The sequence below is a fragment of the Numenius arquata genome, chromosome 8 (genome assembly GCF_964106895.1).
Source record: "Numenius arquata chromosome 8, bNumArq3.hap1.1, whole genome shotgun sequence".
Classification (NCBI taxonomy): domain Eukaryota; kingdom Metazoa; phylum Chordata; class Aves; order Charadriiformes; family Scolopacidae; genus Numenius; species Numenius arquata.
In genome coordinates this window covers 51,133,073-51,147,272 of record NC_133583.1, presented here as the reverse complement: position 1 = coordinate 51,147,272, position 14,200 = coordinate 51,133,073, and the positions used below count along the sequence as shown (strand labels likewise).

Genomic DNA, 14,200 nt, shown 5'->3' with positions numbered 1-14,200 from the left:
GATAATAGGGATGTGTGAGCTGGAAAAAAATACTAGGAATTAATTTTAGGATTCCAGTGGTCTGGGGTGAGGATTGGTGTTTCTCTCTTCTCCTGAGGACCACAGCCAGACAGCTCTCCATTCAATACAGAGCTGAGGCTCAGGGCTTTGACCCGATACCAAAAAAGAAATGCTGTTGGTTCAGACGTGAGGGTAACAATTCTGTCCATGAGGCAGCCCAATAGTGTGGTGCCCCTGTGTTTTACTAGTGCAATGAGTAATGGTGATGTCTGGGACCAAGGTGGGGAATGGCTGCAGGTCATTAAACTGTGGAACTCGCCATGCGGAAAGTCACTGAAGCCAAAAACTTCAGACAGAGATCAGCTGTTCAACTGAGGATAGCAAGAATATCCACAATTTTTGTAATTAATACCAGAAATACTGGGGAGAAGACATGAAATGCCATGGTTCACAGCAGGATCAGTATGGGGGCCCAGATTACCAGCATCTCTCTGGGGTTATATATCTCGCTTATACCTTCCTCCCAATCAGGTGGTTTTGATGTGTGTTACACTTAGTATTTTTAGATGCTTCTTACCTGGGTGCCTTCAAATTTTCTGTCCTTCAGTGACTTCTGCCTGTCTTTGCTCGTGTGAAAATGAGGAAAATCATTTGCATTGTAGCTATTTTTTATTTTTTTTTGTAGCTTTGAAAGACATTACATTTAATACCGTTTAGCACTACTCATGATGCTGATTGAACAGCATTTCAGGACACATCACAGATACCAGTAAAGATTCACAACTTCCATTTTACTGCATGGAGGGGCTCAGACCAATGCAGAAATTCACTCAGCATCTCTCAGCAGAGAAGTTATGAAGCCAGCACTTGGACTCTGAAATTCTTTCCTGTCTGGACAATCACATCAGCACATGTGAAAGGCAGTTATCACAGATTCAAATACATTTTGGAAGACGGTGACTTTTGCTAAAGTTCCATCCTATGTAGCATTTCAGGCTTCGTGGTGCCAAAGGCTCTGTGAGTGTGCAGATATTCAAGGCAGGCAGACCAGGTCCAGTGTGAGTTTCATTGGCTTAGTACTGCAGAGTGATCGTGTTTGGATGCTTGTGTAACATGAACAAAGCCAACCAGCTGAGGTATTGATCTGCCCCTTCTCACCACCCTTTCTTAGTGCCTGGCAAGCTGGAACGTATGAAAGTTTTCAGCAAAATTCACAGGGAAAGACTGGGCTGCTGCTCCTCTTTTTAACTGGGGAGCTGAGCAGAGAAGCCGCCACCTGCACAGTTACCCATACTCTCTGTGGAAAATACGAGACTTGATCCAGGTCCCAAGGCCAATGTCCTGTCTATGAAATCCTCTGGCAGTATTTATTCTGTTAAGGACATGTAGAGGAAAGCTGTTCTAACAGGAGGTACAACTGGAAATCGTTTTTCGCAAACCCATTCTGACAGCTGGCGTTTCAGTTTTTTCAATAACTGGCTGTAAGGATCAGAATAGTGGAATTTTTGAGAAAAGTGCAGAACTGAACCTACTTGCAGGGTCGTGTCACGGGCTCAATAGATATTCCAGTGGATACCTTTGGTTTGTACCTGTCATTTTAAATAACTTTCTTGCTTTACTTTGTGTTTATGTTGTAGGTGCTGTCTTCAGGGCAGTGTTATTTGTCATAATGCTGTGATAGAGAAGGGTGCAGACATCAAAGACTGTTTGATTGGAAGTGATCAAAAGCTGGAAGCAAAAGGTAAGTAGAGGAGCTGTGTTTACAGCGCATTTGTAATCCCTTTCTTCCTCGAGATTTTACTCCTTCTTCATGAAGTGGCAGTTCTACAGTGTGGTGTCCTATAATATTAGGATTTGTTTTTCATGGAAAGTACAGCTTCTTGGCATAAGAATAGTTCAGGGACTTGCTCCTCTGAAGTTGGCAGAAAAGCTCTGTTGTTGTTGTTATAAAGACCAAGATTGGGTGCTGAGACAGTCTTTTCCCAGAGACCACAATTAGATCAGCCTGGAGTTGTCCTCAGCAGAAGGAGCTGTTATTTTGGCTAGTAATCTTGGTCAGCATCAGGGGCGGTGCAAATTATTGATTACACAGACATCCTTCTCTTTGTAGATGCCACCAACCCGCAGTGCCAGCATGCTCCCATTTCCCTTGCTCCAAGCAAAAGCTTGAGGTGGAATATCACACTAGGAGCTGCTGCTCTGTACTAAACACAAGGGCAGCTACGTTCAGATCTGCTTTACTGCTGTGAAATGGTATTTTGGGGCTTCAGAGGGGTTACAACTACGTGGCCCTCATTTGGGCAAAGTGAAGCCATCCAGTGGAAGTGTTCGTGGCAAGGGCTCGGTGATCACCGCCTGAGTGGAACTGTTGATTTTCTGCCCTAAGAGATAATGGGCAGGAAATGGCTGTCTCAGTGACTGCATCCCAAGCAGAGGGCTTTTTAATGAATATTTATGGTTGGGGTTTGGCAGATCCCTGCTCTAGGGTGTGGACTGAGGACAGAAGTGAGTTCCTTTGCAGGCTCCATGTGAAGTTACTTAGATCAGGATTTGTTTGCTCACTTTGTCTTTACGGGTGGATTCCCAATTGTAAGTGTCCTGACACAGAGCAGGGTTTACACTTAACGTAGTATAGCGTAACCTATTGTCAGCTATGCATATGACAAATTTTCCTTTAAATTGAAACTGAAAGTAAAAAAGTGTCATGAAAACCAAGTCTTGATCTTGCAGCTGCAAGTCTCGGACACTGTAGGAAACACCCAGTGATTGTTCTGGTCTTGGTCCCTGTAAAGCAGAGCCTGTGCCTGCTCGTGGCTTTGCCCATCACATCAGCCTGAAACAGAGGCCCTTGCGGGGTCCATTGTCCCCTATCACTGAAAATTCGCCCTGTTCATGATGCTCCATCTGTGTCCTCCCCTGAGCATAAAGTCATAGAATCATTTACATTGGAAAAGGCCTTTAAGATCATCAAGTCCAATTGCAAACTTAACACTGCCAAGTCCACCACTAAACCATGTCCCGAAGTGCCACATCCACACATCTGCATGAATCACTAAGAGAGGTGAATCAGGGCACATTTGGTTGTTAACCTGCATTGTGAACTACAAGGAGACAGGGTGTAGATTTAGCTAATATTTGAGGAAATGGGAATATGTTGGATTTCTTTAGTAGATTATTTCAAACAGAAATACCACCGTTTGACCTCGCTCACATCTGCTTCAGTAGTCTCTTCCAGGGTGCAGATTCTAGTCTGGTTGATTTTAGTATGGAAACTGTTCTTTCTTCTTGATTGTCCTTGTCGTCCTTGTCTGAATACTTTTCAGGGTCTGTAGATGTATTTGCAGGGAGAGTAATGGAGCTGTAACCCAGGGGTCATTTACCTATTGTTGTAGGGTCTACTGCTCACCTCTTCAAAGCTTAAACCCACTTGTTAATGAGTCTGTGGGCTCTCCAGTTAAACTGTTCAGAAATGTATGATTGACATTAGCAAAGACACGTTCAGGTAGATTATGAATACACCATTATGCTGAGCAAGAAAAAACACTAAAGCCTCAGTTCATTTCCCTGCCTCAGTTTCCTAACCATCCTGAAATTTCTTTGGGCTGGGGGTCAGGTTCTCCTCGGTGGTCTGGGATCTGTCTGCGAAGTTCATGACTTATTTCCTGAACTGTAGAGTCTTTCCAGCCCAGCATGTCTCTTCTGACCTTGGCTGGTCCCATAGTAAACTGGGCCCTCTCTTTTTTGCTGTGAAAGCATGCCATGACTTCCTTTCCCCTGCCCAAGACTTCCTGTACCTTGTGCCAAGCTTTTGGTGTGGCCCTGTAAGTCTGTTTCCATATTCCCCCTTTCATCAAGACTTTGGCTGTGTTGTTCTGTTTGGTAACTTTTCCTTCTTCAAACTCGAGCCTCCCCGGCCAGGTTAGAAAAAAACTAGTTCTCTTGGGTCAGAGCCACCTTTTGTTGCTGATCACACTTCAGCAGACATAAGTGGTAGCAGCTGGCTAGTGACCCTCGTCTGGGAGTTACACACTAGAAACCTCCTCAGCAAAGCTGCATACACCTTCCCAGAAATATTTAAAAAAAAAAATAAAAAATACAGCAGTCCCTTATTCCAAAGCATCAGCCAGGATTCATCAAAGGTAGAAATATCCCTGCATCATCCTACACAGCCCCACGCAAATCCCACAGTTGACTTTGCTGCAGAACTGGCTGTGTGCTCCCTGCTCTGCTGTATGAGTCCTGGCCACACTGCCCAGGCAGCTCAGGTACAGGAGCCCTTTGAGCCAGTGGTGCACTGACCTCCTTTCATAATATGAACTCCAGCCCTATGCAAGGAGGACATGGCAGGAGAACAGCTACCACAAATGATAGGCAAACGTAACTCAAACCAGCTCTTATCCTTTTCCTTCTGTGGAAGAATATGGGCATATTTAGGGTGGTCCAAATGGTACAGCTGGGAGTAATGGGATTGAATTAAACACAATTTAGGCTGGCTATCTGGAACGTTTTCCTAACGATGTGGTCTGGTAGGTTGTGGGATAATCTCCCTGGGGACATGGTGGGAGACCTCATCACTTAATAATGGGCTTGGCAAAGCTCTGGACACCTAAACAGAGGGAACACTCCAGCACCGGTTACTGGGGTAGATCAGATGCAGCCTAGTACTTTCAAAGTGAAAAGAAAGTTAGAGACACAGGAGGAGGCAGGTAACTGTCAGCAATGATGTCCCAGTCCTGTGTTGGCTTCAGCCCTATCACAGCACTGGCCAGAGATGGTACTTTTAAGTGCCTCTGTTAAAGTCAAGGTATGGAGTTTAATAAAACTTCTGAATTTGCAAGCCGTGCCTCCTGAGAGCCATACCATTCTTCTTCCTACTGCTTTTATTACCATGCTTAGGAAGCATCCACTTTCCTTCCTCTTTGATACTTTAATTTAAGGAATTTGCTAGCAGAGAATTAACAGATGGGCTTTATGAAAGCTACCTCATGCAGGTAGCAGTTTTAAAAACATGTTGGTACCTAAGAAAAAGGAGGTAATTATTAAAGGGATAGGAAATGGCAGGCAGCAGTTCTGAAAGAACTTAATTGCACAGAGCATTCAATCACTGTTTTGAAGACAGTTATTAGGATCATGCTCCAGCCTTTTTGATGAACCTATTTTTAAAGAGGAGCTCAAAAGCAGCTTGGACTCATTGAAGTAGGACTAGAGAGAGGGAGCGCTGGTGATGGGCCAGTTGAGGAGTCAGATGAGCCCTAGAGTCAGTGAGTACAGTTCCCAAAGGGGTCTCTAGGCCAGATTCAGCAGGGAGTACTTTATACATCTGGTATAGGTTAGCCAGGAAGAGGCATATATAGTAAAGCAGCCTAACCTTTCCTCAAAGCAACACTAAAAACAGAGATGGTAAAGACACACAGACAGGATAGAACTAGCAAAATTGACATAAAACTCACTACCTTATCCCTCACCTTCATCCCTGTTGTCCTTGGGGCAGGGATGTTTTATGTGCATTGGATATTAAGGAGCCGATGTCATTTGGGGACAGCTTGAGTCATTGCACACCCAAAAACTGCATTACAGCAGTGTTGTTGCCACAAAGTGTACGTTTAGAAAGGGGAAAACATACCAGCAGCCAGAATGCTGATGTAATCTTAGCTTGGTATCCTGGTACATACTTGTTAGTAGCATTATCTCTGTGACCAGGCTGCAGACTAAGACTTCAGTGTGCTTGTTCCTGTACAGCTTTTATGCCACTATATATTTTTATATTCCTTCGTGCTCTGACACAGTCAACACCCAGAATGAGTAGTGCTTGCTGAATGTGGGGGTTTTCCATATTCCTCATTTTCCTGTCTTTTTTCAGTTTGTGTCTGAGACCTTAATTACTGTGCACTATACAAGTGACAAAATCCCTCCTTTCTATGGCCTTTCTGCAACAGTTGTCACCTTAATGCTTCACAACTGTTAACTACCTCATTTTCGCTGCCTCAGTATGAACACGGTTGGGTTTTCCTCCTATTTTATAGAGATGTGAGAGACAGGGAGATTCTGATCATCTGCCCATTCATTTAGACTGGCCAGCTTAAGTGCTGAAGCTGCATGTTACATGTGGCATTTCCTAGCTATTAGAGACTTGACATTTTAGCCTTAACATTTTCTTTGTAAATGTTGGGAGAGGGAGTTCAGCCCTCTAAAAAAAAAAAGCAGTATTATTATATGGGATCCTGCTGGCCCTGGCAGGGATCATTACCAGTGTCAGAAACTTGAACTCCATTGTACAGCTTCTGCTGCTCCAGCTGATGGGTGCATCATCTTCCTTAAGCGGAGCCAAATCTGGAGTGGGACAAGAGACTCTTTTCCAGGAGGTCTCACGGATACCCACGCGCATCAGCAGCCCTGAGTTCCACTCCTGGTGCTGGGGGGGAGAAGTTACTGTAGCCTTTACTGCTCCTGCCCCCAGCATCAGCCATTGGGCCCCAACTACACCACTTATATCCTACCTGATCCTGACTCCTCCTTCACAGCTCCCTGCTACAGCTTTGTCCCAGGACCACTCTCATCCCATTCCCAGCCTTCTCTTTGTTTTTTCCTCTAGTCTTTCTCCCATGGAGATTATTATTTTTCTGTCTTAGTTATTCCCAGACACCCACCTGACTCCTCCTCTGGTCTGACCATAGCTGCTATTTCCAGTCCCCTTGACTAACAGTCCCATGCTCCATTTCCCATCTGGCACTCGCCCCCTGACAGCTTTCAGTCAGACAGCATCCCTTTTCGTACCGCCGTTGTGCCCAGGCGGGATCATTGTGGGCAGAGGAGGGAAGCGGTTCTGTGCCGAGCGCTGCACTGCTCCATGGAGCAGGGATACAAGCCTGGGGGAAGCCCTGCCTTCCTCCTGCACTTCCATGGTCGAGAGTGCTCACTGCGGACAGAGTCTCTGGAGCTTTTAGCTGCCCTCCTGAGAACATGTGCAAAGCGAGATATTTTTTTTCCAGAGGCTTATCACGTAGCCAAAACTGTGTGGTTTCTCACAAGAACAGAAAAAGGCACATATCCAGTAAGGACTGGCTCCCGTTTCCGATCATTTTCCAAGTCCTGTTCCAAGCTTGGAGTCCTAGGACTTCTCAATGAAACAGAGTAAGATTGTTTTATTTTAATGAGGGCCAAAGAGCACATTTTTCTCCAATGTCATCCTCTGAAGGCAGGTACAGTTTATGAAACCTTCACATATGAATGGGTCACTGCTTGTGAGGATGCTTCGCCCCAGCCAAGATTTGGCAGGATAGGGACAGGAAGGAACTGAGGGACTTTCTGATGCTGCATTTAAGCAGGGGCGAGCATCTGCTCTTGCAAGATGCTGAGTACCTCCTGGTGAAGTCTTGAGGAACTGAAAACACTTAGCACGACACAAGGTCGGGATCAGAAAGCATGCTGCAGTGCAGATGGGCGTTATGAAAGCTCGCGAAGAACAGACACAGACTAAACAGTGCACACATGTATGTTGTGCACTGGGGTGCAAGATGAGCTGGAGATGATGTAGGAATGGTGTAAATTCATAGCAAAACTGAGAGGTCCATATTATTTGTTCCCTAAATTAGTTTAACTACTGAGTGTCCCCGACAAAGATATTAGTTGGCAGCATCTCTTAAATAGTTGTCATTTTTGCTTCAATGACTATGCAGTGACTACATTTCTAACTGATCCTAATAAGCCTCTTTTCCAAGTTGTATAAAAATGGTTTATGAGTTCTGGCCTTAGCAGTGGCATAAAACTTCCCTAGAATATCCACCCGGCGACACTTTGTCCTCCCCTCTGCCGTTGGGGACTGTCACACTTGTGCACACTGTCATTCCTGGCTAGGGAAGTTCAGGCTTCCTGAGTGAGCGGGTTAAACGAGCTGCCACTTTCGCAGCATGTTGATTGTGAAGTCTACCCATAAGGCAGCAGTTCGTAACCTTGTGGAAATATTTTTACATGCTCCACGCAGAGAAAATAACCACTTGTGCTCTGCTAGAGCTTAGCCACATAAAAGAGCCAGGAAGAACTCCCCAATGGATGCTGAGAAAGGAAAAGGACCTCTACTTGCATCCAGCACAGCAGGCAGCAGTGTCTGGGCAAATGGCATCTCTGCCACCTTAGCAGAAGTGTGGACGGTCTTTCAGACTGATGTTTCTGAGATCTCTGTTCACGTTTGCAATGTGGTGATACCCTGTGGGAGCACATCGATCAGTACAGTACAGTCGCCTTCTTAAACTCTTTGCTAGGATTCTGCCCCAATACTAGGACTCCAACTATGTCCCCATCCCCAAGAAGCTTGCTATCTTAGGCACATCCCCAGCTGTTGGTCTCCTTTTCCCTTGACTAACCTTTCTCCCCAGACCCTGACTGATGACCTTCCCATACCCCTCTTTCCAGTTCCTTTACTCCCCCCATCCATCTGCTCCAAGCCACAGTAAATTCATCCCTCTTCAGGCACTGAATTCAATGTTGCCTTTACCTTTACACTCCCAAGACACGTCTGTTCCCCAGCAGGGTTTGAGGGCAAATGGGTTAATACTGGTTGAACTATGAGAAAAGCCTCAGCTGAACCAGGGGAGCAGCAGCACGCTCAGGGTGAGCGTGAGGCAGCAGTGAGACCTCTGCTGCCCACCCCTTCTGGGCTGGAGGTCCCAGCTGTGGGCCAGAGCTGATCTGCCTGAAGCTACTGCCAGCCCCATTCCCAATGGGGAATCCCATTCCCAACACACCCCACCCCTGGGAGCAGCTGGGGCACCCAGCTCATGGGGAGCATCACTCCTGGAGACCTGCAGCCTTGGCTGACGGCTGCACAACGGGCCTGAAGCGGAGAAATCTGTGAGACGCTCCTGGCCTTTGGGGCCACAGCACGGTCACCCCTGATCTCCAGCGATCGTGTAAGTAAAGCCTGGCTGGGGAGAGAGCAGGCCTTGACTGGAAAGCCCCACTGCTCTGTAAACACAAACAAATCAGCCCCCGTCACCTGCTTCCCTTCTTTATCTCTACATGTAATTTAAAACACCCTCCAGCCTCCCAAAGTCAAGCTTCAGCTGCTTCCCATCCCCTTAAGCCCCTTTAGTTCCTCTCCCCCCCCAACCTGGCTGCCTTTCCAGGGCCAACCATCACTGCAGAGACAAGTTGCTCTTCTCTCCCACTCTCTGATCCTTTCTGTCCTGGGTGAATGTGGTAGGAACCACCCACAGCGTGTTTTCGTGCATGCGTTTCTGCAGCCACCCCTCCCCCCCGCCTAGTTTTTTAAGTTAAACTATCTCTTGCTTTAAAGAGAGCAAATACACAGCAGTGGCTTTCATCACTGCTGTATAATAGAGCAGTAATTCTGTGCCAGGGACTGTTTTCTATTTTATTTTAAAGGGTTTATAAAACAGTGTATGTAATTGAGTGAGTAAACTGAACGTTTTCTGGAGCCCCTGAGGGCTGGAACTTCGTGGTGGTCCTGGGCCTAGGCCCTAACCTTTTTTTTTTTTCCTCTCTCTCTTTTTTTTTTTTCCTCCCTTTCCCCTCCTTCCCCTCCTCCTTTACAACCCAGCGTTGCCACCAGCAGCAGCAGCAGCAATCTGTCTGGGGCTAATTGAGCAAACAACAAGGAGATGCTTTCACATGGCTTTTAAAGGAATGCTCCGGCATCCCCTTTCTGTAAGCAGCTTGGCAGGAACCTGCCAGGAAGGCTGGGGAGCGCTGGGTCCCCGGCCCCCAGCCTGCTGGGGGGGGGTTTGTGCTGGGCTGCACAGTCATTTCCTCCCCTCTGTTTATTTGCATTACAATTTGTTTTTAGCCAAGCACCAAAAGCTGCACTGCTCCCCAGCTCTCTAGCTCTCCTTGCCTTGTGCGTATGTTTTTAAGGGGCTAGCGTACAGTATGTGTAAACAAATGTCTTCCAAAGCAGGAACGCATATATAACGAGTGACAGGTTTTTGATTTACACTCACAGTAAAATCTCCGTGGACACTCGTTCAAGCACCCAGGCTGACTTCAGGCTGGGCTGCGTCAGCAAGTTGAAGCAAAGTGCTAATCAGGAGGTTGAATGTGTTGATCAGCTCTGGATTTGCTTAGCACCAGATGCTCCCAATCTGAGAAGATCTAGTTGAACATGATTTAAGGTTGCAGAGTCCAATTCTAAGACTTTCTGAAAGTCCTTTCTCTAATCCCTCTTCTTTCTCTGTGGGCTGAATGCATCTGTAACCCTGCCAGTGTCAGATAAAAGGCAGCCTGGTAAGAAATCCCTAATGGGGAGCTGGGGAAGGAGACGGGAGCTAAACAGCTAAGCATGTGAGGTACTTCTCCCTCCTCCCCCAGAGTTTCAGGCAGAGTTTCTGCATGAACTGAGCTTGCTGGTACCAGCCAGAGCCACTGGCAACTGGCAGCCACGGCTGATAATGAAACGCTATCCACAGCTCGGCTCTCTGGCACACACAGTGGAGTCTGAATTCCCTTCCCTCCGCAAGGAGGGCTTTGGGAAGGGAAGAGGGAAGCGGGGTGAATCCTTATCTGCCTATCGCATCCCCTGGGGGTGCGGAATAGGGCTTTGTTTCTAGCAAAACCATTCCCTTTATCGCTTAAAAACTTTCTCGGGGATTTGAGGCAGGCACATTCATGTGTTTTCTTTTAGCCTGTACAAGGAGAAGTGAGTTTTGTGATTTCATGCGAGTCTCTTAGGTAGCAGTGACATACCAGGCAGCACGGATCAAGGAGGAGACGAAGCAGGCAGAAGGATGGAAGATGAGGGAATGCATGCTCTGATTTCCCGTGTGGCTTTGGCTCCTTAAACTCCCTAAACTCACTGCCACCTCAGTTTCCCCATCTATAAATTGGGAATGCTGCTATTTGCCCGGTCTCGAAAAGCATTTTGAACTCATGAGGTGTAAAATGTGAGATATCGTAAGACAGCTGCAAGCATGTCAGTGCAAAATACAAACAGTTGGTACCACCTCTGCAACAAAGTATGTGACAGGACCCATCCCACCTCTGCACGTTTAGGACAGTGCGGGATGCTATCTGAAATGAAGCAAGAAGTTCCTTATTAAAAAGTATTGCTACAGATAACCTATATATAGAACCATAAATTGACATGGTTCTTCATAAGCCTAGATGAAGGCATGTTTAATCTGCAGAGGCATAACGTAATTACTCGCACTGGATGGTGGCCAGGGTCTTATTCACATCACAGAAATCAACATGATAGGTAGTCTGCTTGGAGGAGGTTCAGGAATGGAGTCACAGGAGTTGCTACAGGGCCTGTTTGAGATATATTGGGAAAGTTGTTGGGGGTGAGGAATGTTATAGCAAGAAGTGCTGCAGGTTGGATTTGAGGTACCTTGGCAGAGCTGTGTGGGGTCCAGGACAGGAGGAGAGAGGCGCTGAAGGCTGGACTTGGGGCTATTGGCAGAGCCGTGCTGGAGAAGTTGTGTGGTGCTACCTACATCACACTTGCACCTGGCACTCGTACAGTCAGTCCCTCATTTTCCTGAGCATTGCATCCACCTCTGCTCATCCTGCCTAAAGTGCTGGAGATTGGGCTCCACGTTCCAACTTTAAGCTCTAAGATGTTAGTACGAGGCTCCAGGATTAATTACCAGTTGTCGCTAAATGCCCTGAGCAAAGAACTAAGTGACTCAATCTGATGCTGAAGGTGAGAGTCAGCTTCTTGATCTCTTATTTTTGCCTTCATGAAGGGTCTCTGAAAGGTGGTCATGAGGCTAACCCAACTCTGTTCCCCAGGCTGAGGAGACAGCCAGATCCATATGATTGTGGGGTCAGGGTTGTAGGGGGAAATTATCTTCCCAGAGTCCAAAACTCCTTGAAGTTTATAGAGAATTTTTGATCAAACTGTTTCTGGAGCAATAGTTTGCATGGTGCAAAGGTAACATCTTGAATTTTAAACCACGAGAAGCATCGTGTTGGCCCGGCCAGTTTTAGGGTTTGCCAAGAATTTCTTCATGTAGCCAAAGGTGGCATGTTTGTTGTTTTGCAGCAGTCTTGCAAAATCCACTCCCCTGAGGGGAGGAGTTTTAGGTGGGTAAATAAAACACGACTTGGTATTTCCATCATCCCTGGCTATCCACCCCCTCTGCTGCGTAAGGTGTGGGAGGCAACACAGCCTCCTCCATCACTGTATCCCAGCGTCTCGCAGGCCTTGGTGCTTTATCCCAGGCTCCAGAGCTGGTTGTTACTCCTGATGTGCAGGAGGGGAGATGGAGAGCCTGGGGACACAGGTCAAGCCACCTGAGCTCCACCTGAATAGGTGTCCAGCTCCCAGAGAGCAATTTAGATTCGCCACCTCCCCCCATGGTACCCTGAGGACACCCACTTTGAACACGCTGGTTTTGTGTCACACTCTGAGGCCACATGCTTGGGGTTTTTTAGGCACTGGGCTTTCAGTTGCGTGTTTTTATTATTTTGGCTTTGGATCCCTTATTTGCAGTCCTTCCCTGACAAGCTGCTTTTGCATTTTAAAGGGAAGGCTCTTTCAGTACAGTGCATTAACAGTGCTGGGGCAGGGGCTGGCACGTTAATGTGTCCACTGGGGCTGTGCAGAGCTCCTGGGAACAGGCAAAGGAGTGACCTTGTAGAAATTGCCCCTCCGACAAACTTGCTACTTGCACAGGAGTCTGAGGTGGGCTGTCCATAGTGACCCTCAGAGATGATAACTGTGCTCACAGACCTTGCTCACAGACACTTTTGGAGAGTCTCCATCCAGATTTTTTTAATCCAAGAGGGAGAAGTCAGGTTTAAATTAAAAAAAAAAAAAAAAAAAGCCCTTTGTTGTAAGCTGCCAGGGTTGAGTTGGGATTGCTGAGAGCGTCTTGTGCTTTCTCAGTAATGGCCCCTTGATGCTCAGCAGCCCCTCTCTTCCCCAACCTCCATGCAGTTTGAGGGCACACAGCACACTTTAGGGCCGGGGTGGGTTATTGATCTTTAATTTTCTGTCAGATCTCCATGTTGGATGTCGATGGTTCTTTGCCTCGACCTAGGTATACACCTGTCAGCAGCAGCTGTGACTTCTGTCGGGCCTCTCTTGTTTAGTGGTGACACATACATGTGAAAACTCTCATTAGAGAAACCTCCTGATGTTTAGTCAGTTGTTTAGACTTTTGCCATGTGTGTGGGATACTGTTGGAGAGACGCTGGAGTCCAAAGAAAGGCAGCGAATCCGTGGTCAAGTTCCCCAGAATCTGCTTTTCTCATTTGTTTTAAAGTTGCAGATTTGAAAAACGCAAGGTCTAAAGCAGTGCTGCAAAACTCAATTCCTCTTCTTTTCCTCCCTCTCTCTTTTCAGCCAAACATGTTAATGAAGTCATTGTGGGCACCGAACAGCTGATGGAGATATAACCCGAGTAGGTTTTAAAGATGATTTTATGGAAGCCAGCAGCAGAACCAGATGTTCAAGCATCGTAAGATCATCCGTACAGATCAGTACTGGCACGGTTTACCCTGTCATTGCTCCTTTCCTGTTCAGCTTTATATTTATGTCTTAATAAAGAAGTATTTACAGAGCGGTGTGTCCGCCGGCCCCCTCCCCCCTCATTGGGATGCACGCGGGTTTGTGCCGGGTAATATCGGTTCCTGCGCTCCCGGCGAACGCACTGTACTTTTCCAGCAGAAGGGAGAGCGGGGACCACACAGGCTGTGCCCGCTCCGAAGAATGTCTTAGCCGCCCTCCCTGCCATGTAAACCACGTCCCCGCAGTCCCGCGGCCACCGTCCCCGAGCCTGGGAGAAACCGCTCGGGATGCGGCTTGTGCATCTCATCATCGCAGCAGGTGGGCAGCGAAACACAGGGGTAGTGCCGGCTGCTCTTTGCAGCCCGGCAGCTTCGCCAGCCTCCTCCTCCTCCTCCTCTCTCTCTCTCTTTCTCCTGATGCTGCCCCATAGCACAGAAGTGTTTGAGCTGCGCCTCTTCTGTAACACAGTCGAGGAGTTTGGCACCCATTTGCATCAGGGCTGAGTTTGGTCCGTTACTTTGAAATCCTGCCCAAGAGCAAGTATGCGAGAGGGCTGGATGGGGGAGTGCGGAGGGGAAGCGGGGCCTAAGCAGTGGGTACTCTCTGCGCTGTTTTAATGCTTCTTTCTCTTGTCGTCCCGCTCTTCCTAATCCCCGACAAGAGGTCCCTCCCCACATCTGGATGATCTGTGGATGACTGTACCTACGTCTGCGAGATGAGTCGAGCATGCTA

The 14,200-nt window shown here is 47.3% G+C and overlaps 1 protein-coding gene across 2 annotated transcripts in view; it reads left to right on the top strand.

Annotated features, from left to right (window-relative positions):
* EIF2B3 (eukaryotic translation initiation factor 2B subunit gamma) overlaps nt 1-13,527 on the top strand; it is a 102,882-nt gene extending 89,355 nt beyond the window's left edge. For both annotated transcript variants that reach the window (XM_074151886.1, XM_074151887.1), the window contains exons 11-12: nt 1,638-1,741; nt 13,304-13,527. In XM_074151886.1, coding sequence (XP_074007987.1) covers nt 1,638-1,741; nt 13,304-13,356 — 157 coding nt within the window. In that variant the 3' untranslated portion in view covers nt 13,357-13,527. The remainder of the gene's footprint in view (nt 1-1,637; nt 1,742-13,303) is intronic.
* The last annotated feature ends 673 nt before the right edge of the window (nt 13,528-14,200 follow it).